This window comes from Scardinius erythrophthalmus, assembly GCF_964197995.2.
Source record: "Scardinius erythrophthalmus genome assembly, chromosome: 9".
NCBI classification, from domain to species: domain Eukaryota; kingdom Metazoa; phylum Chordata; class Actinopteri; order Cypriniformes; family Leuciscidae; genus Scardinius; species Scardinius erythrophthalmus.
In genome coordinates, this window is record NC_138229.1 from 20,215,555 (window position 1) to 20,243,333 (window position 27,779).

The window sequence follows — 27,779 nt, forward strand, 5'->3', positions numbered from 1 at the left end:
GGAGCAGACACGCAGTGGATCCAATCCGCAGCCGTTCCACCGGTGGATGGAAATCCAGGGTAAGGCTTTAGCAAAGAAATGGTCCCTTAACTATTGGCTTTAATGACCCCTAAATGTTTTAACTCGTTGAAGACCTTTCTTAAACACAAAACAAGTCCCTATTTCATTTCTGGAAGCCGGGCTAAATAAGCAAGCACTGTGATTGCATTCAGATATCAAATACAGACATTAATGAATACATGAAAAGAATATTTCAGTAATCACACTGGTAACTTCTATAACAAAGTAAAATCTCCAGAGAAGTCATTCAACTCGTTTGATATTTAGAAGGAAAAATATTGATTAATACCTTGATTATAATCACTCATTACATATACATTGAAGCAGCAGTGGATTCCAATCCACCCCCTTCAGAAGGTATACATGAGCCTAAAAAATACAGCAAAAATGGTGTATTTTGTTAGTTAGGCCTAAATTTTGTCAGTCAGAATTGAGTTTTAAATTTTTATATATAGGAAATATTACTGGTCAAAGAGTTTGTTTTTTCTCCCTGATGTAGCCTACTGTACATGTACAGCATGTCAGAAACAAGCCAGCAGGATTCATAAAGGGGAGAAATTTGGTCTTGCAGAGCAGAGCTACTGTCACTTGATTGCTTCAAGATTTGTCCATCTTCACATAAACCTCCTTTCTGTCAGGACCACTATCATCAAATACGAATATTTAGCATACAGTTTGGATTGGTTCTGTTTTGGGCAGCCTAGCATGGATAAGAGCAGGAAGAGCAGCAATAACCCCCCTTAGCGTAAACAGAACAGAACCAACATGAATGTATTGCACTAGCCGCGGTAAGGGACCTGGATAATGGATAGGGGGCATTGGCCCAAAAAAGGTTGAGAACCACTATAGGTAGACGTGGATTAGCTGAGAGTCAGCTGATGCGAGCTTGACAAACTTGACCTGCCAGAACTAACGCTATGCTTGATTTTTTTTTTTCATGCTTGAGCATCTGTCTGTGTCGAGCCAGTGCAGAGAATGAACACATTCATATCAATTAACAAAAAGAGAGAGAGGTTCTGAAAGTTGATGGCATTTTCATCCTTATGTAATAGCATTGCTTTCACTAGCCGCGTTTCCACTGTCAGGCCAGTGCGAGCCAGGGCTTTAAACGGGCCGTGCTGGGCTAAAGCCTTGGGCCTGTAGCACCGAGCCCAAAATCTGCTGCGTTTCCACTTTCGGGCCAGAAGCTCTGCTGCGCTTCACTAAAACATGGCCGTTACACGCCTCTCTAGAACAACGTCACACAAATCCATCATTTCAACAACAAATGGATGTTATATCAGAAAACTAATCAGAAAGAAATCACTGGAAACAGTGTGATCGCAAAACAAACATGATAAAAATGTTCCCTTTCGAGAGGAAGGCGAGCTTACGCTATGTGAAAATATTGAAGCCAATTTTTTAAAACGCAGTGCAGCTGCACAGCATACACAGATGAGCGACTAGCACGGTCATTGGCTGTGCTGCGGCAACTGCATGAACCTATGGCGAGGTGGCTCAGACGTGCAAACCAATCAGGCCGCTTCGCGCCCCAGCGCGTCAGAGCCCGCCAGAATGGGCATGGCTTATGGCTATATAAGCACTCAGGAACTCAGATTTTATCTCTTTCAGCGAACCCTCCTTCAGGACTCCACTTCGCTGATCTCTAGATAGAAGCCTTCGCCGCCGCCGACAAGCTTTCAGCGGAACAAGCCTTCTGCTTCGCAGCCCACTTTTCTGCTGTGCCATGCGGCGCGCCATATCATTTAATGCCAGTGTGCTCGCCGTCGCATCACACTTTTTCTAAGAGAGCTAAATTTCCGAGGCGTTGCTTCAAATGCCTCGCACCACTTACGCCTCATGCCGAGGCCCTCTCTTCGGCGGGGACCATCACATTCACTGCGCTTCCTGTCTGGGCCGCGACCATGCAGAAGCTGCACTCGCCAAGGGCGGATGCCCTGACTGCGACTCAATGGATCTCCCCACCCTGCGGGCTCAACTGGCTGTTTTCACCGATGACAACCCCGGGCTTCCCGCCTCTCTCCCTTTGCTCGAGCCGCACATAAAGAAGCGCCGTTCACAAAGGATGCCAGAGCGGATGGATGCGAGCTAACACACGCTGGCCTAGTCCTCGCGTGCCTCGCTCTCTCCCAGAGAAACTCCCACGTCGGTCCTGTTTTACAGGCAGACCAGTGCTCCTCTCTGCGAGCAGGGGCATCATCACTACTCCAGCTTGGACTACTGCACATGCCTCCGCTCCAGCGCTGGCTAAAACCCTGAGTACCGGCTCACGTGTGGCAATTTGGCCACTTACAAATCAGAGCGAACCACGGCTGTTTCAAAGCCCTGGCTCCCTGGAAAGCTGGATTATCGCGCTAGCTTATGAGTCTAAGGGCCTTCATTGCCCCTTAGGCGTCAGAGCTCATTCCACGAGAGGTATGGCCTCGTCTTGGGTTTGGTCAATAGGCCTACCTATTGAAGATATCTGTGCGCCGGCCGGATGGGCCTCGCCGTCCACATTTATGAGGTTTTATTACCTGGAAGTTCCCGCTTTGCAATCGAGGGTTCTTTCAATACAAGATGGGTAAGCACAAACCCCTGAGTCTTAGAGCCCGATACATATCCGGTCTTGGTTAAAATCGAACTACAGTTCTCATATACTTTATAAGGGTTTGGCCCTCATTAGGCCCATTCCTTGTTTTTCCCTATACGAAGCCCGTCACAGACTGACTTTTATTGGGTTCATACTTTACCCTTCTATAAGCCTCAGGCATCTTGCCTTCGGTTACTGTACGGAATGAAGTTTAAGCACGCACAGCATTCTGAAAGGGGTTCCCATAGCGTAAGCTAGCCTTACGCAATATGAAAGACCTCTTGAAAGGGAACGTATCAGTTACTTACGTAACCTCGGTTCCCTAAGATGAGGGAATGAGTATTGCGTAACCCGCTGTGCTACTGTGCTTTGATCAGGGGATCGCTTCAGTCGATTAAACCTGAGTTCCTTGGCAAAGAATGGGTGCTTATATAGCCATAAGCCACGCCCATTCTGGCGGGCTCTGACGCACAAGGCATGAAACGGCTTAATTGGTTCCCGCGTCTGAGCCGCCTCGCCATAGGTTTGTGCAGTTGCCGCAGCCCAGCCAATGACCGCACTAGTCGCTCATCTGTGTACAATAAAAAGGGATACATTGATCATAATGAATTCATTTGTGTCAAAATTACACATTCACACAGAAATAAAGTGGTTTATCATTAGGTCTATTTCACAAAAGAAAGAGGACACACTTAAGTTACTTATTCAGTCTAGGCTGTTTCTGTTTATTTGGTAGTTACATCCCAGATATCAAAAATCATCTGGCCCAGATCCGCACAACGGACTCGGGCCGGTGTCTTTTGGCACAACGGGCCAATACCGGCACGGATCCGTTTTTTTCTCATCTGGACCAGAACTGGGCCAGCTCCGGATTCCTTTATGGCGATTTGGCCCAAGTGTGGGCCAGATCTGGTCCAAATCTCTTCTGGATCTGGTCCAGAATCATTCCAGATCAGGGCCAGCTCATTTTGTTGACAGTACACAAACACACTCGCTCTATCTAAGTAGTATACATATCTACTGTAGAATTTCATGAATCTTCTCATTTACATGATCTAATATCTTATGGTCTTATGCCACTGATATTTTTTTTGTTTTTAACACAAAATGCTTAGGCAATAAAAAGTTGAATTACTGTACTTTTTTACACTAAAATACCACCTGATAATCTAGTGTCAGCACTAACTCACAGCCATTACTTCACAGTAAACATGCATTCAAAGAAAAATTATTTGGACAGTAAATTTGACATATTCAAGGGCTTTATCTTTTGATCAATTTTCTATTTATTAAGCATATTAAAACAAATTCACAAAACAATGCAAACAGTGCCACTGTGCATCTTTTCTTTTTATTTTGATATTTTTTGCACAAGTACACACAGTTTATATAAAACACTTAAGTCTCTACTTGACGTTAAAGGGATAGTTCACACAAAAATGTAAATTCTGTAACTAATTACTCACTTTCATGTGATTCCAAACCCAAAAGACTTTCGTTCATCTTCTGAACACAAATTAATTGAGATCTTTTTAATGAAATCTGAGATTTCTTTCCCTCCATTGACAGCTACGCAACTACAAGTTGAACAGTAAAGAAGATTTTTAGCTGAAAATGAGGTCCTTGATGATTCGTATAATGCAAGTCAATAGCTAGAGTCTGTTTGAGAGTCAAAAAAACATATTACAGGCAAAACAAAATTAAAACCTGTGGCTCCTGACGATTTATTGAGGTCGTATGAAGCAAAACAATTGGTCTGTCAAAGAAACTGAACATTATTTACAACATTATTACCTGTAATCCACAGCCTCTGCAAACAGTCCTGTGTCACGGCAGTCTTGTTTTGCCTGTAACATGTTTGTTTTTTTTACTCTCAAAGTGACAGTAGCCATTGAATTGCATTATATGAATCACCAAAGACCACCGTTTCAGCTAAAAATCTTCTTTACTGTTTAACTGAAAAACAGTCACCTATATCTTGGATGGCTTGAAGGTTGAGGGTGAGTAAATTAAGAGCAGATTTTGCACTTTCCCTTTAAACCAGTGATACAATCTCAGAACTTTTCTCAATGTATATTTGAAAGAAAGTTTTTGAATGGGTATTCATGTTGTGTAGTGACATAAGCCTCATGAATGTATTATTTATCCCAAAAAATGTGACATTGATCAAAGAGGCAGCTACAAAGAAAAAACAAACAAAAAATAATGGTAACACTTTACAATAAGTTTCATCAGTTAATGTATTAACTAACATGAATTAACAATGAGCCAAACATTTGTTACAGTATTTATTCATGTTTGTTAATGTTAGTTAATAAAAATCAAGAAAGCTGTTCATTGTTTGTTCATTTTAGTTCACAGCGCATTAACTAATGCTAACAAATCACCTTTGATTTTAAGGTATTAGTAAATGTTGAAATTAATATTAACTAAGATTAATAAATGCTGAAGAAGTACAGTTCATTCTTAGTTCATGTTAACTAAGGTAGTTAACTAATGTTAACCAATGAACCTTATTGTAAAGTGTTCCCAAAATAATTTTATAGAATGAACTGTAAACACATCAAAAACCAATCAGGACAGGTCGGAAAGCCATGGTATTACAAACCACTTCATATGTGCTGTTTAATTCCCATGAGGCATCTGAAAAAGAAAAAAAGACCAAGAAGATTTTAGATATTCATGTAATTGTCGCACTAAATAAAGAATCTGATGGCTGTTCTGCACTGTGCTGTACTTCTTATATCTAAAATGTAAGGCCTCTATGGCTCTTGAACGTTCCTTCCGGCCGCCGTCACGGATCAAAGGTTAAATCAGCGGATGCCGCAAGAACCTATTCCACTATCTGCTGCACTGGTAGAAGACCAGCTACTTACAGCTTTTTTTTTTTTTTTTTTTTTTTCTTACAGCTCCTGTTGAGAAAAAAATATGTGCAAAAAACATCAACCTCCAACTAATAAGCTTCTGAGACCTGATTTATACTGTAGTTCTTCTATAATGTAGATCAGTTAATGGATAAACTAGTAGGCCTATCAATTACTTAAACATTCATTTAAATTGATCAGAATCAGTTATCACATGATCTTTCAGAAATCATTCTAATATGCTGAGTTGGTACTCAGGGAACATTTCTTATTATTATTGCTTAACATTTTTGTGGAAATGGTGGAGAATTTTTTCATGATTCTTTGATAAATAGAAAGTTCAAGTTGAACAGCATGTATTTGCATTTATTAAATTAAGATTATTAAAGCATTTACTAAATAAAAATTCTTTTGTAACATTATAAATGTCATTGACTGTTAATTTCGATCGATTTACCATTAGTTGACAAACTAAAAATTAACTGCACTTCTACATCATTTATTAATCTTTGTTTATGTTAATTTCAACATTTACGTTACTAATTCATTATTAAAATAAAATGTTGTAGGCTGTTTGTTAACCTTAGTTAATGCACTATGAAGTAACATGACCAAACAACGAACAACTGTATTTATATTTACCAACATTAACAAATACAGTGACAAATGTATTGTTCATGGATAGTTCATTGTAATTAATATTAACTACTAATGTTAACAAATGAAACCTTATTATAAAGTGATGGTCTGACTGTGGGAGGCCTTAGCTAAACTAACACTAGCCTATCACTAACATTGCCGCAGTTAAAACTTTAAAAACAGTGAAAATTAATTCGTCAATTACATATCATTACAATCCTCTGGGTCGTCTTCGTGTTAGCATATTCCCTCTGAGAACATAAGAGTTAGGCCTAGCTGACATTACGATTCAATGCCGATCTAAGGAGCAATAAAAACTCCAAAACTTAAGTTTAAATTTGAAGCTAACGAGTACACAATATAATCAATAAGAAATTAATTCATTAATAAAACAGTTTGACCATGTGTGACTTACCTTGGTGAAGTGCTTGAGGTAGGATAGAGACAGAGCGCAACGCGTCATAATCTGAAGACCACGCCCACGCCTCCTTGTCATTTCTTGCTTCTTAACAAAAGACAGAATAATGCCTAAAAGCTGCCATGTGACAAGTGTACAGCAAACAAGCTAAGAAACCCAGAAATAAGTTTTCATAAGCTGTCGACCCCAAAAAACGAGTGTTTGAGGACATAAAAGTGGATAGGCTACAGGCTGGAACGAATGGGTAAATTGTGGGATCCTGACACTCTGTATGCACTAAAAATACACCACATGTGCAGTAAGTAAAACATTTGGTCACTGATGACTCAAATATCCAAATGTCAGTTTTATATATTATATTTCTGTAAGATAAACTATCCTGTGTTGCCGATTACGGTCTCCTCCAGCGGGTGTACGTTAGTTCTCAGAGTAATGAGACACGTGACGCTCTGTCTCAACTGCCTGTATCCACTTTTATGTCCTAAACACTCGTTTTTTGGGGTCGAGAGCTAATAAAAACGTATTTCTGGGTTTTTTAGCTTGTTTGCTGTACACCTTGTCACACAGCAGCTTTTAGGCAGTTTTCTGTCTTTTGTTAGAAGCAAGAAATGACAAGGGGGCAGCCTCTCGCAATGCAAAGTCAATGGAGACGTTTTGATTGTTTTCCCCCCGGGTGTTGGCGTGGCCTAAATACGCTCTGTTTCCCGCGGCCCGCCCATCCGTTAAACCCCAAGTGCAGCCCAAGTGGACCTCTAGGTTGAAAAATCGTCAATGCAAGTGAATGGGAGAAAATAATTATTTTCTGGTCCCGTTTGAATTGTGCCATGAATGTGAACATGTTTTGTGTGATTTTCTTATATAATTTTTCATGTTAAGAGTTTGACAGTATATTGTATGATTATTTGGCTAGCAGTTGTGGAAAAGACATAACTAGAAAGACTACGTGTCGCTTATGTGACGTCACCCCATAACACATTTTCCCTCCACTTGTCAAATCACGGTGCTAATACCATAGATTATATCATATAAAGGCTAGATGTCTCGTCCGCGCTGCTGGCCAATGGAGGTCGACGTCCGCACACGGCGGCCATCTTACGACAGGGTGCTCGCTCACTCGTAACATGGTGCATGTACTTTTAAATAACCATAACTTGCTCAATTTTCTACCGATTTTCAAACGGTTTGGTTTGTTATAAACGTCAGAGATGTAGCTATGAAACTGCATACATATGAAAAATTATACAAATGGACTTCCATATGAAAGAATTATAGCCACGGTAATGACGTTTGTAAGAAACCAAACCGTTTGTAAATCCGTCAAGATTTCACCGAGATAAGAGGATTTGTGTGTATGCTGATCACTCACCTTAAAGGGGGGGTGAAATGCTATTTCATGCATACTGAGTTTTTTACACTGTTAAAGAGTTGGATTCCCATGCTAAACATGGACAAAGTTTCAAAAATTAAATTGTACGTTTGAAGGAGTATTTCTGTGCCAAAAATTGTCCTTCCGGTTTGTCACAAGTTTCGGAAAGTTTTTTTCGAGTATGGGCATGTGTGACGTCAGATGTAACGGAATTTCCTTATATGGGTCCTAAGGGCACTTCTCCGGTAAGATCGCGGGCGCGCGCGCACTCGCAGACCAGAGCAAGAGAGCGAAAGCAGTTCGCCATCAAAGCACCCTGCCCGGCTTTTGGGAAGCCAATATCACCAAAGAAGTGTGTTTTTGGTTGCCAGGGCAAGACAACCCTGCACAGATTCCCAAAGAACCCGGCGTTAAGGCACCAGTGGATGGAGTTTGTTTTTCCTGAGCATAAACGGAGTTGTGTAGACTGTTTGTTCCCTGCATTTTGACGATGATTGTTTTATAAACAAAGCCCAGATCGACGGATTTGCAGATCGTCTAATGCTTAAGGATCGAGCAGTCACAATGATAAAGGTTCGGTGAGTAAAACTGCTTCTATTGTCTCTGTGTGTTGTTACTAGCTCGGCGCGTTAGCACAGCTTTAGCTTCGCCCACACGGCCCGCCTCCAGACGCTCGTTTTTTTCCGGAAAGACTCGGTACACCCTATCTTTCTTTGATAAAAATAATAAAACTAAAGACTTTTTGGAGATATGAAGGATGCAATACTACTCTATAGGTACTCAAGATTAACAGGAGATTGAGTGAAAATGAGCATTTCACCCCCCCTTTAATTCACAGAGCCCTGTAGTAAGATGGCCGCCGGTGATGCCGGAAGTGACTCCGCCTTAAGACATCTAGCCTTTATATGATATCTATGGCTAATACGCTGATTTCACGCAGCCGCCATTTTGAAATCGAAAGTGAGGCTCCGGTGGGAAAAACCCCGGAAGTAAAGATAAACAACAATGCCTTTGGACTACCAACCTGAAGCTGCTGCCGCGATTTACACTTTTGGATGTTAATATCCAATATAGGATATGTATATAGTTAATTCCTGCTTCTTTTTTTACTTTCTGAATTATATAAAAAAAAATATTTTATTTATAAATGAATTTCACTGTAGGCTATATAATCTAAAGTATGAAAGAAATGTACAGTTTAGAATTGACACAACATCATTAAACACAACAATACGCCATCGCATTCGCATCGACTCTCCTGTGATTAAAGGCGACACTTCCGGTTTTCTTCCCACCGGAGCCTCGCTTTCGATTTCAAAATAACGGCTGCGTGAAATCAGCGTATGCTGCGATAATCTATGGAGACAGATCGAGATGCCTGTCCCAGACAGCAGGTGACTGCGAGCCGGATCCAGCCCGGGCCCGGTTTCAGTGGGCGAGAAAAACAGATTCGGGCCGTATCCGTGGAAACGAGAGCGCGAAAAAAAAAATTCTGGAGTTTAAAAGAGGAGGCTGCCACAGTACTCAGTAAGCTGGTAAGTCCCGCCCCTTCCACTAACCCCACTGGACCTCTGAAAAATCGTCAATGCAAGAGAATGTGAGAAAATAATTATTTTCTGGTCCCGTTTGAATTTTGCCATGAATGTGAACATATGTTGTCTGTGAATTTTTAATAGAATTTTTCGTGTGAAGAATGCTACAATTTAGCGGGTAGAAGTTTGATACGGTTAGACTTTGTGTGAGAGCACTTTGTGGACTATAACTCTTCGCTGCCTTCGACAGGTGTTACAATATATTCGGTTCCTGAAATATTTGGTTCCAATGGGTGGAGCTACCATGAATATTTACGAGACCATAGCGTGGGCGGGGCGACAAATACAAGCGAGTGGAACGGAAATTATTAGCGTGAGCGCCTGCTCGTTTTGTTTTATGGATTATTTATTTCAAACAGGTAATAAATTTGAACGAAGTTAATCTTAAACTAGTCGTATATATTTTATAAATAATTCATCGTTTTGTAGCATGTGTTTCAGTAGCCTACTCCGAGTTTACCTGAACTGAACTAAACCTGTAGGAAGCGTTGCAAGACCCACATTAAAGGCATATTTCTCCAAATTTTCCCAGATTAGTTGTTGCTGACATTATAGAACTGTTGGTTTCTCATGAGTGATTGAGATTAGGATTTTTAAAGGTGTGTGATTGCTGTTTAATTAAATATTTACAAATATATTCTTGTGTCTTTATTCTGTCTCCCAAAGTTGTCTGCATATTATTAAAATAGCCTTTAAATTATAGGCTGATAGCTCAAGACGACATAAGAACTTGGAGTTGCATGTTGCATGCTTTGGATGTTGCTTTATACTGACTCAACTGAAAATGTTTTTGATACACAACCTTTACTTTATCAAAGGTTATCATAAATGTTAAGCTTCAGATGCATTAACAGTTGTTTTCTCTAGCAATGCTTTAGAACAGTGGTCAAATTAACTGATAATAATGACTAACCATTAATGATAAAAATTAGGCCTACATCTTATCAGTTTAGTAATGTTATCATTCTAATGTAATCTTTTTGTAAACAAGTGAACAGAAAAAGGCAGGGGTATACCAAAATATTAAGGAAAGGTATATTTACAAATACATATTTGAATAATATAGTAAATATTTTATTAGTCCTGCTGTATTCATTTTGTCCTTGATCCCATTTTTTTCTCTTGTCTAACATTCTTGTTTTTACAGCTGAATATGAATAAAATATGTAATTTTAAGACACTGTATCTTACTATAAAAATAATTTCGAGTTAATGAATGAATGCTTTAAAAAAACATGTTTTTGTTTATCAGTTTTAAACAGTCTAGAATAGATCATATTTAGGTATATATAACTTTATGCATATATATTTATATTATAAAAATTATATGTATTATATATTATATGTATTATATTCTTTAAATGAGAATACTTTTTAATTATATGTCCATATCCCACCACACCAGAGAAACTGAACTCTATGTCTGTGCAATTTACTATTGTACACAGCTTTGGCCAATAAATAATTGGTTCAGTACATATAGTTTGTGAAGCATTCAACATCCAATTAGCTATGGTGTTTTAAAATAATAACGAGTCTCAACCACAATTCATATAAATAAACCTACCCATCTTTGTTGAATTTGTCACTTGGGCTGTCAATATAGATAAGGAAATGTTTAAAACTTTGTATGAATTGAAAAAATCTGGAAAGGTTCCTCATGGTGTTTCTAAAAGAAATTAAAAATATGTCCTTCTTAGAAGGGCACAGAACTTCACAATGAGAGGTGAGTTAAGTAACACCATACTACTTTTCGATGAGGTTTTATACTATATTATACAGTGAGGTTTTTATTTGCCCTATATGCAAACAACCTTAATTTTGTGCATGATATCAATGAAAGAAAATTAGAAATTTAAAAATTAAATTAAATGAATCAATTTGCTAGAGTTTTGTCTCTGTTTTATTACAATTAAGTGCACTTACCTTTGGAATGGTACATTCAAACTACAAATTGCACAAACTGAGTATAAAATTACTTTAGTTGGACCTTGCTATGTATACATCAATACAATTGAAATAATTATCACTTAATTTGACCAATGTTCTAAAGCATTGCTAGAGAAAACAACTGTTAAAGCAACTGAAGCTTAACATTTATGATAACCTTTGACAGTTGTGTATCAAAAAGATTTTCAGTTGAATGTAAAGCAACATTCAAAGCATGCAACAACATGCAACTCCAAGTAGCCTATGTTGTCTTGAGCTATCATCAAGCTATTTCAATAATAGCCTACAGACAACTTTGGGAGACAGAATCAAAACACAAGAATATATATTTGTAAATATTTGTTTAATCATGCAATAATATAGCCTACATTTAAAAAGCTTAATCTCAGTCATTCGTGAGAAACGAACAGTTAGCAGTAGTTTAGGACAAAACGCGATCTGAGGCGCTCACGCTAATAATTTCTGTTCCACTCGCTTGTATATGCCCCGCCCATGCACGCTATGGTCTCGTGAATATTCATAGTAGCTCCACCCATTGGAACCAAATATTTCAGAAACCGAATATATTGTAACACCTGACTCTGAAGAAAGAACAGCCCATTTGGTTTGAATGGTGACATTTGGGTACAAAACACGTGCATAGTCTTTTGCATCACGTATAAATATTTCTACAGTGATCAGAATCCGCATATCGGATCACAAACAGAAGGCATTCAAACATGAAAGTGAGTTTTGAGGTAAATTATTTTAAAAGTCTTTAATGCTGACAGAATCATCCGGCGCTGACTCTCCCGCCTCTGTTCGTAACCACTCCTCAAGCCCGAGCTAGCCCGCTTTGGATAAAGGTATTCGGCGGGCCAGAAAATCATGGTAGTTGGCCCCGAGGAAGCCCCGGCGGCGAGGCTCGATCAAGTCCCGGAAGTGACAGTGGAAACGCGACTGGCCCTGGCACGCACCAGCACGTCCGCTTTTGGCCTGATAGTGGAAACGCGGGGATAGAAAGCCGTGCGCTATGACCTCACCACTGATCTATATAGAATGACAGAGATCAGTGGACCACGCCTATTTTTACTGAAGGTAACAGGTAGTTGATTTTCAACACTGGGGTGGAGGCTGGAGCTTTTTTTTTTTTACTTTCAGCCATTTGGCACAGACTAGATATTAACAGTCAACAACAGTGGATGCCTCAATGAGAAGGTAAACTACATTGACTTGTTGTTCATTATTATATTTTACAAACTTAACTTACAATGTCATTCATACACAGTGCTTTTAATTTCATCATATTCTATATCTGTATAAGTATTTTGTCTTAACATAATCAGTGATTGGTGTTCAAATAAGTGGTTGTTTACTTTGATGTTATCATCATACCAATTCGGTTTTGAATTTTCATTGAAGTGGTATCATGAAATTTCATGAAAGTTTTGTGTGTCAGTGTTGTTATTGTAGAAAAAAACTAAAGCTGAGGTAAACTAAATGTTAGATGAAAACTGAAACTTAAAAAAATGGAATGTTGTCAGTTTACTAAAATAAAATAAGTTGAATTTGATTAACTGAAGTAACAATAATAATATGAAAAATTGACAAAGAACAATATAACTCAAACTTAAACTGAAATATACATCTAAAAACTAATTCAACATGAATAAATAATACAAAATAATAATATGGGTGTTTGAGATGGTGTGCTGATGTGTGTGCAGGTCTCTAGGAAACATTATGGAGTTCACACAAGCTGATAGACGGCATTTAGACAACAGCAAACAGGATACAGGTTCTTTAGAGAAAGCTGATGACGCCCTGAAATATGATAGTCGGCACGCATCCCATGACTTCAGCTGCATCCACAGCAAAGGTACAGCAAACACTCAGATGAAAGGGTGGTGAAATATCTGAGCTTCCCCTTGCATTACAACAATGGTACTAGAAATGATTTTAGAAAAGGAATACAGCCCAGCATTGTTGGATATTTTGTTCTTTTCAGTTTAATACCAAATGTAAAGAATGTGAACTGAAACAAGTTTAAACTTGTTCAAAGCAGGCGCAGTTTGTTCTGTGTGATTTGACATTCAATTATCTATTCAAATATTGTTCCAATGGAGCAAAATTATATAATGTATAACTTTCAATAAGCCGTTTTGGATAAAAGCGTTTGCCACATGAAAAAAAGGTGAATGTAAATATTAATTTAATGTGAGCTTTCAAAAGAGTCATTTTTAATTCTGCTGTGATTACTTCAACAAAGTAAATATTTTTATCCAGTAGAGTGCATTCAAATTATTTCCAATCAGAGCGCTTTTAAATGTGTTTACATTTTCAAATGTAAAATGCAAATTAAACCACAGAACTGTGTTGCAACTGCTCTGGATACAAGCTTCTGTAGAATGTAAATTGCTGGTAGAATGTAAATTGTAACCTCCATACATTGATTGACCAACCTGTTAATGTTCTGCATCTGTTTTCAACTCCATTGTACCTGAAGCACAAATCATCATCATTTGTGAGAATGACGTGTATTTTGTGTTTGCTCAGATCTGCTCCCTGCTGAAGAGGGAGAGGAAGCAACCAAGCACTTCCTGCAGGAGCTGGTAAACATCTTGCTGGCCTACATCAGTAAATCCCTGAAGCGCAGCTCCAAAGTTGTCGATTTTCACTATCCTCACCAGCTTAAGGAAGGTCTGGAGGGATTCAGCCTGGAGCTCCCTGACCAGCCGGATAACCTGGAGCAGCTATTGGTGGACTGCAGAGACACACTGAAATATGGAGTTAAAACAGGTAAGAACAAGCAAAATAACACAGTTGTGTTTAGTGGAAGCTTTTGTTAATGTTGTTTTTTAATGCTGTTAGGCCATCCGAGATTTTTCAACCAGCTGTCAACCGGACTTGACATTATTGGTCTAGCAGGAGAATGGTTGACGTCCACAGCAAATACAAACATGTGAGACTCATTTATTTTCTCATTTAAGTTTAATTTCTTTAACATTCATATTTTAATTATGAAAAGAGAAAATTAATGTAGGAACACTTTGAAATGTAGAAATTTGGTATAGGTATGCAATTTTTGTATTTGACATTCATTTACACAGTTTAGAGATACACTACTGTTCAAAAGTTTGGGGTCAGTAAGATTTTTTAGTTTTTTTAAAGAAATTAATATTTATTCAGCAAGAACACATTCAATTGATCAAAAGTGACAGTAAAGTGTGATCTTGCAGTATTTGTAAGAAAGGAGTGAGTTTTAAGTGGACTAAATGAAGTCATGGCATTTATGACATTTTGATTTAAAAAAACTACATTCATTGAGATATACCGTATTTAAAAAGTGAATTTCCATTTCCATGCTGATTTTTAAGCAAAAATGTTACAGTTCCCACTCTCCTCTATTTCTTCTGCAGTTCATCAGGGCATGTATGAGTCTGAGTTCTTCTCTGCTTACAGGTTCACTTATGAAATATCCCCAGTTTTTATACTCATGGAGGAGGTAGTTCTGAGAAAAATGCATACAATTATTGGATGGCAAAAGGAAGAAGGAGATGGCATCTTTTGTCCTGGTAACAAGCTGAAAGCACAAAAATACATGAAGCATTAATATTGTGTTTTGAAAAATGAAAATGGGAACTATTCAATCATTAGTATTTCATTAAACAGCTAATGGCTTTCTCCGCAGGAGGCACCATGTCCAATCTGTACAGTGTGTTGTTGGCTAGGTTTCATCTCTTTCCGGCAGTGAAGACCCATGGGATGTCTGCGATACCTCGCCTGGCGCTGTTCACCTCTGCGCACGTACATGATCTCATTATTGTTACCTCCACTCTCAGCAGGCGTGCTGTGACAGTTCCACTTACTCAATGAAACACATAGCACAACACATTTCAGCTATTACCTCCTGACCCACTGATTGGGAGGTCAGACGTTACGTGTCACAGCAGTGTTTTAAAAGTCCTGATAGACTGCCGTTAATTCAGATATTTCATGTCTTGTTATGGTAAACCAAAAGGTCAGATCATGTTAGCTGTTTGCCTATGCATGTTTAACATTCGCTTTCCTTATTAGAGTCATTATTCAATCAAGAAGTCCGCAGCAGTTCTCGGCATCGGCTCTGAAAATGTTATAGTCGTCAGATGTGATGAAAGGTAAGATTGGTGGACGGAATCATAAGTTCATAATTTGCAGTGTGTCCTGTTAAACAAGATGAATAAAACGTGCTGGTGTCTCTCTGTGAGGGGGAAGATGATCTCTTCAGAACTGAACTCCAGCATTGATGCAGCAAAGTCTAAGGTTGGTCAAATGAGCTGATATTGAGCTACATATTTAATAATATACAAGTTTGTTTTCGGTCCCCGCCATTTACACGTAACATATCCACATAACATATAACTGGGCATTTTGTCTAAAATGCAGATTACTCAAAATCAATGTCTTATAGGATGCAATATTTCACAGTCTAGATGTAGTAGCCTACTAGATATCAGCTTGTGACTTGGTCCATTTTAGAAATGTGAGATGTGGTTATCCCAGTTAAATTATATGTTTGTAGCATATTAAATTTACCCAAAATAGGCTAGAATCGAAAATCAAACATTAAAAGTTAAAGGTGGTATCAGTGATTTCAGGCCCAAAAATATTTTTATCACATTCATCTAATCTTTCCTAACGATCCGCTAGCTGCCCGCCCCATAAGCATGCCGTCAAAAAAACGCGTCTCTGTAGGCAGCCTAGGCTCTGAGATCTGCACACAAAAACAAATGGTTTGGCCAAACACTCAAAACCAAAACAAATAGTGTTCTAACTAATCACCGACAGGGGGAGGGTGTTGTGAGGTTTTGTGCTCGTGCACGGCTGCACGCGAAGTCAGAGCTGGAGAAAAAGCTGGCTCAAAACCTCACAACACCCTCCCCCTGTCGGTGATTGGTTGGAACACTATTTGTTTTGGTTTTGAGTGTTTGGCTAAACCATTTGTTTTTGTGTGCAGATCTCAGAGCCTAGGCTGCCTACAGAGACGCGTTTTTTTGACGGCATGCTTATGGGGCGGGCAGCTAGCGGATCGTTAGGAAAGATTAGATGAATGTGATAAAAATATGTTTGGGCCTGAAATCACTGATACCACCTTTAAGCTTAAACAATTCTGACCTTCCTCTCTGCTAAACTTATAAAATCACTGTGTATCATATTTAATAGACTGGCGGTCATATAAAACAATATGAATGTATCTCTCCATGTTGCAATTAGTAGTAACTAGGTTACTATGAGATAGTTGCATCACCAACAGATTCATTTGAAAATAAATGCCTGTTCTACCACTTTAAAATAATACAAATACATAAAAATACAAGCTTTACAATATATGCAAAACAACAAATCGTGAGGGTTGGTTATAGACAAAATTTAAAGGGATACTTCAGGTTTTAGCATTAAGCTTTGTATTAGTAGAAAACCTGTAGTATTTTCGAATTACCATGCTTTCCACCCTCATATCCCCCTGAGAGAGAGATTTATGTATTTTTTGTCTGGAAAAAATCCTCCGATGACGCAAAAATCGTCATTTTGGGTCATCGGAGGATTTTCTGGCCAGAGGCTAAAGACTACAGCCAGTAGAAGGAGCTGTTCCGCATGTTTTCAACCCGCCCATAGAGGGTGGGATCTCACTCACAGAATGTACACACAGTGTTAGCTTTGGAAGCTAAGCTAGCAGGCTCTTGTTCTGTGGAGAAAACTGAGTAGTAGTAGAAAGCTGAATAGTAGGGGTTACCATCCTCCTTTTCCCGGACTTGTCCGGCGGGCGAGATCGTTCAAAATGTCCGGGATTCAGCTTTTGCTTTCTGCGGTCGCCATTCATTGTTTACATGCACACCTTTTGTTTCAATCTAACTGAATTCATTCCGATTGGTGAATCTGAATGTAGTGTTTACATGAACGCTAAACAAGTGATCGGTTGATGTGCGTTTTACCATTGCTAAGAAACTTCCCGCTACTCCGTGAGAGATGCGAGACCCGGCGCGTCTCAGTAATCACGCCACCGGCCTCGCGCCGTTCTCCTGCGCATTCAACATAATGAATGGCTACTGTAGAACGCAAAAGCCGAATCCCGGACATTTTGGGCTATCTCGAAATCACGGGCAAACTCGTCACGGAGACTCACTAAGTTAGTAGCCTAACCTTCTTGTTGTTTTCAACTGCGCTCTCTAACTGGTAGGCGTGGCCTCCTAGGGCAGCGAAGCAAGTGCATTCTGGGAGTTGTTGTCTTTCATCCACATAAGCCAAAAATACATTTTCTGGCTTTTCTCAGGCTAGAAAGCTCTGAATTCAAAAATTTCTTCACATTTCTTCTACATAAATGACCTATTTTAAATACACATTCATCTTTCCAGAGGTGAAGTATCCCTTTAAATATAGCTACATTTAAATTGCTGCAGTGCACACATCAACAACAAAAAAAGAAGAAAAAAGGCTATACCCCAATAGCTGTGCATCTTACCTGTGAACTACATGCGAATGTGCTGATATTCAGATTCAGATCTACTCGTTTGGCTTCTTATGAATACCATAAATATTGAATAATTGTGTATATGTCTTTAAAAATCCTTGTATGCTGTCTGTAGGGTCTGGTCCCATTCTATGTCAATGCAACTGCAGGAACCACAGTCTACGGAGCATTTGACCCTCTGAATGAAATAGCAGACATTTGTGAGCGCCATGGCCTATGGATGCATGTGGATGTAAAATGTTTTATTATTATTATAAAGTACATTTTATTAAAAATGATGCAGTGCTTTAATGTTCTCCCTTCATTTAGGCTGCCTGGGGTGGAGGCTTGCTTCTGTCAAACAAACATCGTGTGAAAATGCAAGGAATTGAAAGGTAACCTAAATCAGTAATTTAATTGTATAATGTGTTCCTGTTGCTCAGTGGCACTAGAAACTCCAAGGTCATGGGTTTGATTCACCAGAAAAATTGGTGGCAAAATGTGTACCTTGAGTGCAGCACAAATTGCTTTTTATTAAAGCCTCTGCTAATGTGCTTATTGTTGATGGATGTAAGGTTCCTGTTGACGCGTTACCTGTTTATCAATAAGTTGAAATCTCTAGTTGCTTTTAAATCTTATTGGCTAATGCAAGCATGGTCTCCACCATCTACCTTAAATGTCAGCAGTCGATTCTCTGGACACTTCTTCAACATCCCTCTGTTTCATTTTACTTTAATCAACACAAAGTGCTGCCTTCATTGCCATTCCGTTTGGTGCTCTGCAGGGTGATTCAAGTAATTTCTCTACAATTTTAGCTGCAAAAGGAGTGTGGTGAAAGCACATTGACATTTACTCTGAGACTGTATTAAAGCATATAACCCATGTGTGCTTAAAAACATTTTACTTTCCTTTCTTTTGTACTGATGGTTGGTCAGAACCCGCAATTACAGGATTGCTTCTAGCGTACATCAAACTGATAAAAGTTTCAGTCTAATGGATTCCACCTCCACTTTCACCTCTGTTTCAAAAATAATTTTAGATTTTAAATATGTACTTTAAACTGATGGATTTTTTTTTTAAACATCTAACATCATCATGCTATTCATATCCTTTCAACCAGAGCCCATTCTGTGACCTGGAACCCACACAAGATGATGGGCGTCCCACTGCAATGCTCAGCCATTCTAGTGAAGAGAAAGGTGAGCTGAGATGGACAATTTAATCTATGATGTTAAGCTTAAATAAATAAATAAATAAAGGCCTCTAAGATAAAGAGATATTATACTTATTACTGCTCTGAAGAAGCTGCATAACATAAATGTTTATAACAGCAAGTGTAATGTAAGTTTCACCAGTGTTGTTTTTGTGTCATTGAGATACTATTATAGTTTTTATTAGCATTTTGAATCAGTTTTTATATTTTTTCTGTATTCATTTTAATTTTGTTTTTGTCATTTTTTTATAAAAAAAAAAGTTTTTTAAATGTCTTTATAATTTGTATTAATTCTTTAAATACATTTTTGTTTTAGTCATTTTAGTACATCAAGTTAAACTAAATTAAAATGAGAAATGTTGCCTTGGTATTCAACTGAAATAAAATATATAAGTTTTAGTTATTTTTATTTCAGTTAAAGTTTATTTAATTTGAAGTGATGAAAATGTTTTTTTTATGGTTCAGTTTCAATTTTAGGTAACTAAATGTTGATTGACAAGCTTTACACAACAAGTGTATAGAATTTCCTTAATGTAGCAAGTTGTGGAGGAATTCCAGTGAGTAAAAGAAAGTAATTTCTTTTCTCATAACCAACATAAAACAAACACAACAGTACTATATAAATGCTTTTCACACAAGTAGGCTATGCTTAAACTAAAGGATTTATACTTTCATTAATTTGATATACGCTAGTCCACATATGAAGAAAAACATGCCAATTTACAGACCTGATGCAGACTAATATACACATTGCTGAAGCGGATTTATATTGTCTTGGTCTGGAACGGGGTTTATGCAAGCTAGCATGAAAATAAGCATGATATCTGCCGCGCTGCAGTTCCATTTTTCACCACAGATTTACATAGGGCAAACTCTGAGGCGCGGTGGAACTGGGGAGGGCTCTGGCACCCGTTGCCCTGCTTATTATCATTGTATGCCTGCCAAAGCCATACGCTAAATTTAACGGCTGAATAACGTCTTAAAGTTGGGATAACCTCCAAACTTTCTTAAATCCCCAAAGTTTAGATGTTTAATGCATTTTTTGGGTTGTTTCAAAGACATAACACAAGCTACATACATATTACGGTAACACTTTAGAATACTGTTCCTTCATTAATGAATAACTACACAGGAACAAATGAGTAACGCACTATTATTCAAGTAAATACTATTAGCTTAACAAGTTGAATGTGGTAGTTCATATTAAATAATCAGTAACTACTATTCTTTTCATACATCCCAGAGAACTACAATATACAGGTTCATAATTAACATGAATAATGCATAATTTATAATAAAAGGTAACGGTAACCCACTAGTAATGACACAAGTGTTACTACATCCTTCTTAGGGAACTACTAATTATTTGGATCAGTATTCTAAAGTGAAAAACATGATAACTACCTAATATTGACTGAAGTCTTTGTAAGCTTTTGAGATTTTTGAAAGATTTTGAATAGTAATTCCTTCCGATGGATTTGGCAACACTTTAGTCATTACTAGTGTTTTCCCATGATCTTCACTTTAGAATACTGATTCAAATAATAAGTAGTTCCTTTAAAAAAGATGTAGTAACACTTGAGTCATTATTATCCAACACCTTACAAAACCCTCAAAAACTTACAACTAAAGTCAACATAATTTAGTTAACCAAGCTTTTCACTTTAGAATACTGATCCAAATTATTATTAGTTCCTTAAGAAGGCTGTAGTAACACTTGATTGATTCATTACATTATGAATTATGAACCTGTATATAGTAGTTCTTAGTCTTCAGTGAGCTATGAAAAATAGTAGTTACTGATTAGCTAATAGTGAACTACCATATTCGACTGAGCGCTATTACTTATTAATTTGTTAATCAGAGTTTCTTGATAGTTAATAGTAGTTACTAGAATGTTAATAGTGGGTTACTCATTTGTTCATGTGTAGTAATTCATTGCTGAAAGAACAGTATTCTAAAGTGTTACCCATAGTACTAGTACAAGGTATGTGGACAAGTGCAAAAAGGCTTTGAGTTGTTTTTCAGTCAGAGAGCCTTCAGCAATAATCGCCTTTCAATCAAATAACATCAAAGCCTGTCATTTTTTTAAGAAAATATTTGTGGAATTCTTAAGACTCTTTCTAGAGTTGCCTTAGGAACATTCTTATAAATTTATAATTTTATCTTAAGAATTTCCGTAACTTTTTTTTCTTGGAGTCCTTGTCAAGAACAGAGGGTAGCTTCACTGCTCAGGACAAACCACGGACTCATCCATTATCACCAAAGGCAGCAAACAGTCCTTGATGCTTGAGGAGGTATTGAAAACCAAGGGTTATGTAAAGGTCATGTGTTGTTCTCAGGGCCTCCTGCAGGAGTGTAATCAACTCTGTGCTGAGTATCTCTTCCAACCTGACAAGGCCTATGACGTGACCTATGACACCGGGGACAAAAGCATTCAGTGTGGACGGCATGTGGACATCTTTAAACTGTGGCTCATGTGGAAGGCAAAGGTAACGTTTATGGTAGCTATTACGGCACTATTCAAGACACTGAAAATCTATCACTATTCAAGACACTGAAAATTGTGGGTAATCCATATTTTTATCTCAGAAATGCAGTGTAAGAGAAAAGAAACATCCACATTTTGACCAGGCTTAAAATGGATTCTAAATTTGAGAATTGTGATTCTTAAAGTGATAATTATGCCTAAATGATCTTAAGAGCAATCCAAGTGGAAATAAATTAATTCTAAAAAGTAAGAGGCCTAAAATGAAACCCTGGGGGACACAAGGATGGACTGAGCCAATCTCAGATCTGAAACCACTCATAAAAACAAACTGGCGGTCATAGAGATAAGATCTAAACCAGGTTAAAACAGTCTCAGAAAAACCATAGACGTTTAAGTAAAAGGTTGTGATTGACAGTATCAAAAGTGGTACTAAGATCAAGAAGGATAAGAATGGAGAGAGAACCAGAATCTGAAGCTATTGACAGATCATTGGTGATCTTGACCAAAGCTGTTTCTGTACTATAAAGTTTTCAAAAACCAAACTCAAGGGCCTCAAAGAGATTATTAGCAGTGAGATGTTTGTGCAGCTGCAAAGCCACAACACGTTCTAATTTTTTTGCCAGAAAAGGAAGATTTGATATATCAATAATTGTTTAAACTGTCCAAATCAACATATGCTTTTTTGGAACTGGGATTACAGCAGCAGTTTTCAGTGCTGCTGGCACAATGACAGTGTGCAAAGAGTAATTTATAATGCTGAGAACAGCCAGGCACAAATAGTTAAAACAAGATTTAAATAGGCTAAGCTTGTAGGGAGGGGATCAATTGTGCAAGTGCTGGTTTTCATGTGATACCTTCCTATTCAGCAACTCGGAGTCCATTTGAGGAAAATTAGAGAAAGATGTGCCAGAGTAACTAGGGAAGGCAAGAACATTATTCAACTGTAAAATCTTGTCTTCAAGAGGAGCTGACGAAATCTGTCTGATTAATTGATTTCCATTTACGGAAATGAACAATGTGTGAAGATGATGTACTAGGAAGAGGCAATTCCACGTTAAAAAGGATCGCCAGATGGTCAGAGAGACCAATATCAACAGAGGACAGCTGAGACACAAATGAATTATTTGCGATCACAAGGTCTAAAGCAGGGTTCCTTAAATCCTGGAGAGCCACTGTCCTGCAGAGTTTAGTTATAACCCTAATCAAACACACCTGAACAAGCTAGTCAAGGTCTTCAGAGTTTCCAGAAAATTGCAGGTAGGTGAATTTGATCATGCTTTGAGCTGAACTCTGCAGGACAGTGGTCCTCCAGGGCTGGATTTGAGGAACCCCATAGTCTAAAAAGTATGACCTTTGTTGTGAGTTGAACCACTAATAAACTGTGTAAGATTAAAACAATCAAGAAAAAAGGATAAAAACAAAAGGATTCTCTTAAATTTAAGACACAACATTGACAGCTGGTTAGCAAACTTAAAGGGCACCTATTATGCCCCTTTTTACAAGATGTAATATTGGTCTTGGGTGTCCCCAGAATGCATTTGTGAAGAAAATACCCCACAGTTAATTTATTATAACCATTTGAAAATGTCATTTTTGGGGCCTGTTTTAAAAAGAGCTGTTTTGGTCTATACCACCTTAAATGTAAATGAGCTGCATATCCCCGCCCTGCTGGACCCAGATGATGAAGAGACTCCGGCACAGAATAAACACGAATGAGAATGGACTAAATGTCTCGGAATGGTTATTTGATACATTTATGTACTTACAAAGTTTTAATCGCGTCTCCTTTGCAATTATGGATGTGCAACACACACACACACACACACACACACACACAAACTGTGATAACGTTTGCGCAATTTTTTGAAACTACACACACACACACACACACACACACAAATATTGTGATAACGTTTGCTAAGTACAAACGATTTATTTAATTTTTTTCTTAAGGGGAGGGAGATAGACGTTTATATACTGTCTATGGAGATAGAGCAGACCTTAATTTATTTACATTTGTAATTGCTGCAAAAAAATTATAGCCTACGTGACATAAAACTGTCTGACGTTGTTTGTTGAGACCTCCTATGACGACGACAATAAATAGCTTTAGACACATTTGTTGTTGAACTGGCTGACATCGATTGAAATGACTATTTGCTCAAAAATCATAAAATACACTTACTTCTGGAGGTGACGTTGGATCGCGAACTGTAGGCAACGATCCACACTTGAGGATTAACTTTGACCCTCGTTCACTAAACAGTCAGTCAGAACATGATTCTCGTATTTAGGAAGTTTAAGTGGTGCCTTTTCTTCATAAATAAAATCCATCCGCTGCGTTTTCAGTGGCTCTGATGTCAGTGAAGACTAGTATGTCCATTCTTACATCCCACAACAGAACACCTACACTTCTTATGAGACATTACACACCGGCTGTCGTTGAAACAATGGCGATGGTGTACACAGATCACCGAGGGCGGGGTCTATGCCAAAACCAGATGTCAATCAAATCACGTCGGTGGGGCTTAGCTCAATTCTACGTCACAGTGAGGGAAATCTAGAACAGGGCGTTCTGAGACAGTGCTTATGATTTATTGAGTTAGTAAAAAAACTACTGGGTGGATTTTTATCATTCTAGGGTGGTTTTGCTCACACACTGCCAACACACATTTATGTTCAAACACCATGTAAAAGTGAATTTTGCATAATAGGTGCCCTTTAACAAACTTAGCAAGCTTAATTTGCCTTTTTGTTGGTCTATGTAGCGATAGTTGCTTTAGGGGCAGATAAACTCAACACAAGTCATGATGTAAATGATGTAAACTGTGGTACACACGGAGTGCTGAACAATATTTTTAAGAACAATTTAAAAGAAAACTAAAAGACATAAACCAATAAAAACACAAAATTGATGTTTAAAAAAAGACCATTTGAATTATTAGTCTTTTCAGAGAGACAGGTTTTTTATTTTGGTTTAAAAAGTAGGCTGTTCCACAGTTTAGGGCCGGCTATGGCAAAAGCTACAATCTAGGGACCGTTGAGGATGTCTGATTCGATGACCTTAAACATCTAGCTGGAGTGTTTATACTCAAAAGGTCAGAAAGATAAGAGGGTGGCAGGCCATTTAAAACCTTTTAAAAAAGATAAAAAAAAATGTAACTCCATTCTAAAACAGACTGGTAGCCAGTGCAAATAGAGTAAGACAGGGGTGATATGTTTGTGTTTACAAGTGTCAGACAGAAGTCTAGCAGCTGCATTTTGGACTGTAAGCGATTCATATAAGATTGTCTAATACCTATATACATTGAGTTGCAGTAGTCTAGTCAAGATGAGATGAAAACATGTACAACTCTCAAACTCAGCAAACTTGAAAAAAAGTCTTAAACTTAGCATAGAGTCTTAGCTGAAAAAAAACTTGATTTAACTACTGCATTTACCTGCTTATCAAAAGTCAAAGCAGAATCGAAAACAACATCCACATTTTTGACAGGGCACAATTGCCTCATTTAGATTTAAGACATTTAGGGACAGCCAAGCTTTAATATCTGACTGACAAGCTGTTAAAGCACTCAAACTCTGGTCGTCATTTTGCTTAAAAGGCACATAAATTTGAGTGTCGTCAGCATAACGATGATATGACACTCTGTGTTTATTTAAAAATGGACCCCACTGGGAGCATATATAAAAAAAAGAAAATGGGAGCAAGGATAGATCCTTGGGGAACACCACAAGTCATAACTGATTTGGAGGATGAGCACCCATCCACAAAGACTGAGAAAGTTCTATTATTCAAGGATGAAAAATGATTCCCCCACCTCTACCAGTGAGTCAGGGGAAATCAAACAGCCTATAGCCCACTGGATAAAAAGAAGTACATCGTTTTGTTTGTGCCGTGTTTTGGTTAAAAACAGTAAGTCCAGTTCTCTATCTGTGATATATCCGATAAAAGCAAAGCCTTATTGTTTACTGAACATGCATTAAAGGGATAGTTCACTTTGAAATTAATTTTTGATATGTTTTAGCTTACCTCAAGGGCATCCAAGATGTAGGTGTCTTTGTTTCCGCAGTAGTTTCAATTTGGATATTTTTAGGTCAAACCGTTCTTGTCTGTCAGTCATATAATGCAGGTCGATGGTCACTGTATCAAAACACAAGCACAGAGTCCAAATTAAAACAATTCCCCATCGTCCAAATTAAACAATTCCCCATCGTAAGTACACATTGATGGCCTAAGACACGAAACGAGCGGTTTGTGTGAGAAAACGAACAGTATTTATATCGTTGTTATCTCTTGAAAACAGCACACGTCTAAATGATCTGACGGCGCGGGCGGGTATAGATATATACATAGATGTCGCCTTGGCTACTGCAGTTCATTGGAACGAAACCGTAGCCAAGCGACATCTAGTGTATACATCTATACCCGCCCGCGCCGTCAGATCATTTGGACGTGTGCTGTGTTACAAGAGGTAAAAACGATATAAATACTGTTCATTTTCTCACACAAACCGCTCGTTTCGTGTCTTAGGCCATCAATGTGTACTTACGATGGGGAATTGTTTAATTTGGACGATGGGGAATTGTTTTAATTTGGACTCTGTGCTTGTGTTTTGATACAGTGACCATCGACCTGCATTATATGACTGACAGACAAGAACGGTTTGACCTAAAAATATCCAAATTGAAACTACTGCGGAAAAAAAAGACACCTACATCTTGGATGCCCTTGAGGTAAGCTAAAACATACCAAAATTTATTTTCAAAGTGAACTATCCCTTTAAATAACGCAACATATATTAACCAGGCTCTGGAACACAGCAGAAGGCAGCTCCGATCAGGCAAGCGAAGATGAAGTACTGAGGTCCGCACCAGTTTGAGAGACTCCTTTAGTCTGTCGCAGACTCATAGGGACATAGATGTTAAAATTAGAAGAAAGGCTGGAACTGTGTCCTAAATTTCAATGAATATACCGCCTTTGTCTCAACTGGCCAGCATTTCGAGTTCATATGTTCATAAAAATAATTGAAAAGTAGAAATTGTACCCCAGTTACAGCCAAAAAATATTCAAAACATATTTGTTATGTAGTATTTTATATAATCATATTCTATTATTCTTTTCTGTGATTTAAATATGACAAAAAAAAATGGCAAAAACAGCTCTAAACCTTGACACACAATAATCCAAAAACATTTTTTCTTTTCTTATACAGGGCTCCGAGGGTTTTGAAGCACAGGTCAACCACTGCCTAGAAAATGCAGAGTATCTTTACTACAAGCTGAAGAGAAGGACAGATTTTCAGCTTGTCTTCAAAAGTAAAGTAAGTGCCAAGTTTTTGTTTACTTTCCAAAATTTTAAAGATGGAAATTTCAACAGTTGAATTTCTGCCTAGCCGTTACATACGCATTCTCGACGTCGGTTTATGATTTTATATTTTCTGTATTTTGATTTCAGCCTGAACACAGTAATGTCTGCTTTTGGTATCTCCCAAAACAAGTGCAAAGCATTCCTCCAGGTCCTGAGCGAGACAGAGAACTTCACTTGGTAGGTCAAAAAAAATTAAGCCTTTTTCATTTCTTAATTAACCAGTAAATAAGGAAGACACATTGGTCTTCATTTAGTCATCCCATTATCTGCTTTACAAGCTGACATTGTGAATTCCCACAGGTGGCTCCAAAAATCAAGACAAAGATGATGGAGGAAGGATTCACAATGATTGGCTATCAACCTCTGGAAGACAAAGTGAATTTCTTCCGTTGTGTTTTCTCCAACCCAGCCACCCAGAGGGAGGATGTGGACTTCCTTTTAGACGAAATTGCTCGTCTGGGCTGTGAACTCTAGTTTGTAAAAGACGTCTTTTTTGAAAAATCACTATTTATGGCCTTCTTTCTTCATATATCTGATGCCAGTTGTCATTACAGTCCTGAGTAGAAGCATTTACAGCTTTCTTTTTAATTTATCTTTGAACATTATTAGCAATTATTAATAATTTATCCTTTGTCTAGGTACTATACTAGATCTCTTTTGCCAAATCTTGTAGCTTTTGACTGATGTAGCATCTGAACTAAATTAAAAATGAGATTTGAAAGACATAATAGTGGAGCCACATTGACCAAAGGAAATAGATGATCACTCACTGATTTTCAT

At 38.0% G+C, this 27,779-nt stretch overlaps 1 protein-coding gene across 1 annotated transcript; it reads left to right on the top strand.

The window, feature by feature from the left end:
* gad3 (glutamate decarboxylase 3) lies at positions 1 to 27,717 on the top strand. Its single transcript, XM_081375333.1, has 15 exons — positions 1 to 59; positions 13,168 to 13,319; positions 13,997 to 14,239; positions 14,312 to 14,402; positions 14,903 to 15,015; positions 15,132 to 15,247; positions 15,518 to 15,597; positions 15,688 to 15,742; positions 18,064 to 18,180; positions 18,258 to 18,322; positions 19,048 to 19,126; positions 21,483 to 21,632; positions 26,845 to 26,952; positions 27,087 to 27,176; positions 27,300 to 27,717. Exons 2-15 carry the CDS (start codon positions 13,184 to 13,186, stop codon positions 27,471 to 27,473), a joined length of 1,617 nt encoding a protein of 538 aa, XP_081231459.1. The 5' UTR covers positions 1 to 59; positions 13,168 to 13,183; the 3' UTR covers positions 27,474 to 27,717.
* The last annotated feature ends 62 nt before the right edge of the window (positions 27,718 to 27,779 follow it).